Source organism: Crocodylus porosus, unplaced genomic scaffold (genome assembly GCF_001723895.1).
Source record: "Crocodylus porosus isolate Cpor-Errol unplaced genomic scaffold, CroPor_comp1, whole genome shotgun sequence".
Classification (NCBI taxonomy): domain Eukaryota; kingdom Metazoa; phylum Chordata; order Crocodylia; family Crocodylidae; genus Crocodylus; species Crocodylus porosus.
Window position 1 is genome coordinate 16,360,510 of NW_017728931.1, and position 5,661 is coordinate 16,366,170.

Below are 5,661 nucleotides of genomic sequence, written 5' to 3' on the forward strand. Positions count from 1 at the left end.
CACCTTCAGACCATAAGACGCACCCTCGTTTTCCCCCCACTTTTGGGGGGAAAAAAGTGCGTCTTATGGTCCGAAAAATACGGTATTTCTATCCATAGATATTCACATGTTTTTGCATTTTAATGCAGACCTACATAACATATTGGTGAAGGTATGAAAAATAACGGGTCCTGAATATAGTTTCTTTTTTAGGCACTGCATCATTTTTCTTACGATGGCAAATTTAGCGATGGCCTATTCTACAACAAATATTCAAATTCTTTTGGGTAAATTTCATTATTTGCTATTTTAGATCTAGAATGGAATGTGACTCCATGAGCAAAACCTGTATAAGTGTCACCACAGTGTGAAGCTCATTCTGTTCTTAATTAAACTGTGCAGATCTATTGACTTCACTGCCCTCAGTTACAGGCCTAGGAGTTTGTACTGGAAAGTCCCAATACAGGACCAGGGGCCTTCCTAAATTCTGTATGGCAGAGGTCTTACCTTATTTGCTCATAAAGCTGTGTACAAAACCAGAGTGCTGTGTTAATTTGGGATTAGGAGAAAAAATGCCAAAACAAAGTCTTGTACAGAAGAGGGGTTAGAATGATTAATCACAACATGAAGGAAAATATAATCACAAGGTTCAACCATCAGCCACAGCCTATAAAGGTAATCTCCAAAGCAGTGATTCATAACCAAAGTGCTGCTAGGTGCCACTCAATATTAGCACTGTTTTGCATGCAAATACCTGGACTTGATTCACAAGAAATTTCAAATAGAAACCCGGAGCACCAAAACCATTGTGATCTGTTGTCATCTGAATTCTTTGCAACAGAAAAATTTGCTTTTATTTTTTGAAGTGAAAGTTACGTGCTGGCATTTCCCAGGGGGCACTATGACTCTAACAAGGTGTATTCTTGAGTCTGAAAAGGTTGAGAACCACTGCTCTAAAGACTAGCTAATTTGAGCAGTAACAGGAGAAGGTTTTCAGGGGTCAACAACCTACATTCTGTGGAGCTTTTGGACTCTGCCTGTGGTGGCTTTGGTTGCATTTGGCAGTAGGGCTTTGTTGAAGCTGTGCCATAGTGGGTGGGGGAGCTTTGGTAGAGGGGGGAGCTTTCCCTTTGCTGCACCAGTCAGGTAGCAGGGAGATGCAGCACAAGTGGCTGGCTTCTAGTGCTTGCTCACTCTGAGGAGCTGGGTCTTTCTAACCCCCAACCAGAAAATGTTTCAGACCCCAGTTTTTTTCCCCATGTTGTTTTAACACCCCCATCCCATGTTGGGTTTTAACCCAATTGTCACTTTTGGGTTACAATTCATCACTTTTCAGAAGAGTGGGACTAATGATTAGCATTGGTCTAGTGTTTTCATTCTTGTTTAGATCTGGCTTGGTTCTTCTAGCCTTCCCAATTGTTTTGGTTTTTGTCAGTGTAAAGGCCAATTTTTACCCTGAGATAAGGAATGAAAAGAGGGCTGTATCATCCCAGTATTGTCCATCATTTCTGCTTCTCAGCTTTATGCAGGACTCTGCTGGGGATGTTCCATGTTTCCTCAGACACTTTCTCTTAATCTCTTCTCTGTCTTCCAAGGTCATCAAGGATAACAAGCTGTGTGACATAATCTGCTCCTTTTTCTATCTTTGTGTATATTTTTTGGCTTTTGACAAATTGTGTCTGATAATCCACCACTGCAAGCCCAGGATGCTCAGACACTTCGGTAGAAGACCTTTAGCAAATACCTAAGATAGATTTCTTCTTTTCTGCCTTCATCTACCTTCATGTGGTTGCTTTTGTAAGCCCTGGCACACATTGAAAATCCAAGTATTTGATTTTTCTGCTTGTTCTCTCCCAGGTATTGTAAGTACAGCCATGACATCGCCACAGAAGAGAACCGAAAGGTTCTAAGGACCCATGATCTCTCTGGCCTCAATGAGAATGAGCTACGGGTCTTACTCCTTCAAAACGATCCTTTTCTCCTCCCTGATGTAAGTCTTGTTGATTTCTTAAGTACAGCAAGGCTAATTAGTTAAGTTGTGGTGGAGGGCCAGTGAGATAAGGGGTTTAGACTTTAATAACTCAGTTGGTCTTAAGTTGCTTAATGGTGGTATGGTATAGCAGTTGTTTGCATTTACTTGACCAAAGTTTGCGTAAGAGAAGAGGAAAATGAAATGATCAGGCCATAAGATGTGAGCAAGCATGAGTCATGTTAGAAAATTAGAAAAAGATGGAATGGAAAAAAACTAGGTTAAAAGTTGTGTGAAAGTTGCTTAAAGTGCATTTAATGGTTACACAAGTCTAACTTTAGACAAGGTATAGCTTAGAGATACAATAAGAACAATCATATGATTGTTAATTAGGGCAGGGGTATCAAGCTCATTTGGCTGCTGGGGCCAGATGAGTGGCAAGGAGTCAGCTTGTGGGCTGGATTGGGCCATGTAACCTGTCCTCCCTACAGTCTCCTGCATGGTGGACCCACTGCACACAGCACTTTGTTCTGGCCACTTCAGGTTCTGCAATGCATGTGGTGTCCCTCTAGCTGGCCCTGAACTGTGCTGCATGGGTGGGGAGGGAAGGGGGTGCCTGTTCCAGGTGCCATGTATGATATGCATCCTGGAATGACACAGTGTATGGATGTGACAGGTCCCAGAGCAGCTGGAACAGACATGAGGTTGGGTCCCTTGTGGGCCAGCTTAGACGCAGGGCCAGAGTCAGGGGCTGGACAGCAGGGCTTTGTGAGCCAGTTCTGGATTATAGGCCATATCTTTTATGTCCCTGAATTAGAGAAACGCTTAGTAGGAATGCTTTGTATTTTTTTTAACCTTATTTATTAAGCTTTTTGAAATTTTAACTAAGTGACAGAATAAAAAAAATCTGGGTTCATCTAGGAATCTGCTCTTTAGCTGTGAACTCTGGTTCATGAGGAATAGCCCATTTACAGATGAACTAAGATAAGAACTCTAACATGAAACCTAGGTGAAAGTCCTTTTCCTAATTTGTATTTAAATATCAATAAAATTGTTATGCTTTTAGATAAACATGCATTTCAGAAATGTTTAATCACTTGTGTGATATGTCTTATCTGTACTGTTTAGTCATTTATCTCTTTCCTGTATTTCATTATAATGAGTTGTTATTAAATTTGTTTACATTTGTATTTGTGAGTATTTAATTTTAGTGGGAGTGGCTGTTCGAAACTTCCTTGGTTCTCACCCAGAATATATTTGAGGGTCAGCGGGGGATGATATTGAAGTGACAACAGTGAATTGAAGGTGGAACAACCTGTGTTCTCTTCCCCTTTTAAGTGGCTTGTTGAGCATTTGGCTAAATCATATTGTCCTTTAGGTTCCACCTCTATTTATAAAGTGAATTACCATGTAATGCCTACCTACCAGGCAGGGGTGCTAGGAGGATACATTGGTGGTGTTTTTTATAAAGACCTGTGACTTCGGAGGATGTTGGTAGCTACCACCAGGAGTAGCTTTGATCTGTGGGCATACACAGAGAAGTGAATAGGCATGTTAATGGTTTTCCATTCAGGATTAGAAGTCACTAGGGTGGTAAGCTTCTTTATGAAGTAAGATGATTGAAACAGTAGAATACATTTCTTGAAAATGGAAACAAAAACTGTACCCAGCCTGATGTATGCTCTTCAGTGTGTTTGGAGCTTCATTCTGTAATGTATGTGGTTGTTACAAAAAACATATTTGCTTTTCTTGTCTGCATAAAAGGTTTGGGCCCTCTGCAGCTATTGCCTGCTCCTCGATGCCAAATGTCAGACTGAAGCTGTTGTTTTCAGTGTGTATCCTCCCAAGCTGGAGGATTCCCAGGAATGAACACAGAATGAGGGTTGCCCTTGTACACAGTGCTTTTTTTCATTAACTCTTAACTGGCTTTGGGTTTCTTCCAACACTGTTCTGTTTGTGCTGTGTAAGAGCACAGGGGTGCCCATCATTCTGCTCTCATGTGGCTGCCAGCCTTTCTGGCAAAGGGATGGCAAAGGCTGACATGGCAGAGATAAGGCAAAGAGAAAGAAGCAGACAGATGCCAGTGCGGGGGAGGGTTAGCAAGACCAACTAAGGAAGGGTTAGGAGAAATTGCACTCAAGGGTGTGGCAGAAACATCAGGACAAATCACTCTTCTACTGTTAGCCAAGGCACTTTTGGACAAGCTAATATTCCAGCCTTTGGGCTGTTTGAGCTTGCCACTCTAGATTGGCTGTTGGCTGTGTATCCCCTATGGTTTTAATACAGTGTGCGCTTTTGACTCTGACCTTAATTTGCCCCCAAAATACGTGTGTTTGTGTGTGTAATTTGTGCCTCAGATTCCTACATATGTGTGTGTGTGAGAGATCTGTGCCCAAAATACCTATGTGTGTATGTAATTTTCCCCCCAAATACCTACCTGTTGCATGCATGTGCATATGTGTAATTTGCCCCAAATATCTATATGTGTGTATGTGTGCACCAGAGAGGAAGAATCTACATGCATCATATAACATTGCATTTCCTGGTTCCTTTATTTCTTTCCTCAAGGCCTTGTTTACACACTGGGCCAGATTTGTCCATGAGCTTCCTTCTGCCTTATGACTGGTAGCACATATTTATTTCCTTTTATCATTGTAAGAGTGATAGTACAGATCCAGCATTTATCTTTCTGTGCAGCCCTGACTTCTCCATTATATAAGAAACACTTCTAGTCCCAGGTCTTAAAACATATCTGTTTGACTTGAACACTCTTAATCATTCTAGTTAACCTCTGTCCTGGGCTGCAGAGCCTCATAATATTTTTGTCACCAACTTCTGTCCCCCCAAGAATCTACTCTGATGATATATGAAAGACCTCCCTAGTTCAAATTCACTGAAGTTGTCTTACTAATCTCTTGATACTTCTACTGGAGACCTAAGGAACTGATGGACCTTTTGCTGTATTCCAGTATCTAGTCAGTTGAAACTAATTTTTTTTTAAACTGAAAGATCCACCAGGTTTACTTTTGAAATGAGAAGCTTCAATGTCTAATGAGACACGGATGTAGAGGTGCCTGGACCTGGGTTATTTATGAAAGGGTTGTTGATATTTACAGATTCACTGAAGTTTAGGGCTGGAAGGGACCTCGTGAGATCATGGGGGCCAGCTCCCTGCTCTGGGCATGGAAAACTGGGGTCAAGTAACCCCAGTAAGGTGTGTGTCCAGTTTCCTTTGAGATAAGCAAGTTTGTAAACAACTTAGGTGAGAGCACGAAGTGCTGAAACTGCTAGAGAGAAAATAAAATGATTTGGCAGAAGTGATAAAAGCAAAAGAACTGACTTAACTAAAGGAATAAAGATCTTCCAAAGAGCAGAAACTAGCAGCAAAGGGTCATCTTCATATAATGTATCAAGGGTCTTTTATATCTATACCCTATGTCAAGGCTGTCCCAACTTCTAAGTGGCGGGGGGATTGCACATCTTGCCAGCTGAAGCCATGGGTGCCCTTTGATGCATGTGATGTGGGGCCCTCCCTTGCTGCCCTGAGCATATGGACACCTCAGCCTTACTCTCAGCTCCCCAGCCACAGGTTCCCCTTCTGCACAGCACCACACACACACACTCTTTCAACCCAGCTGTGGGCTGTGCCATTTAGTGCTGCTCCCTGTCCTCCCCTCTTCCTATACCTCTCCATCCTTACCCTCCCCCCACCC

General features: G+C 42.2%; 1 protein-coding gene across 2 annotated transcripts in view; it reads left to right on the forward strand.

Moving 5' to 3' along the window:
• LOC109316317 (zinc finger CCCH-type antiviral protein 1-like) overlaps nucleotides 1-5,661 on the forward strand; it is a 41,672-nt gene that overhangs the window by 4,336 nt on the left and 31,675 nt on the right. For both annotated transcript variants that reach the window (XM_019544273.1, XM_019544272.1), the window contains exon 2: nucleotides 1,837-1,969. In XM_019544273.1, the coding sequence (XP_019399818.1) occupies nucleotides 1,837-1,969 (133 nt within the window). The remainder of the gene's footprint in view (nucleotides 1-1,836; nucleotides 1,970-5,661) is intronic.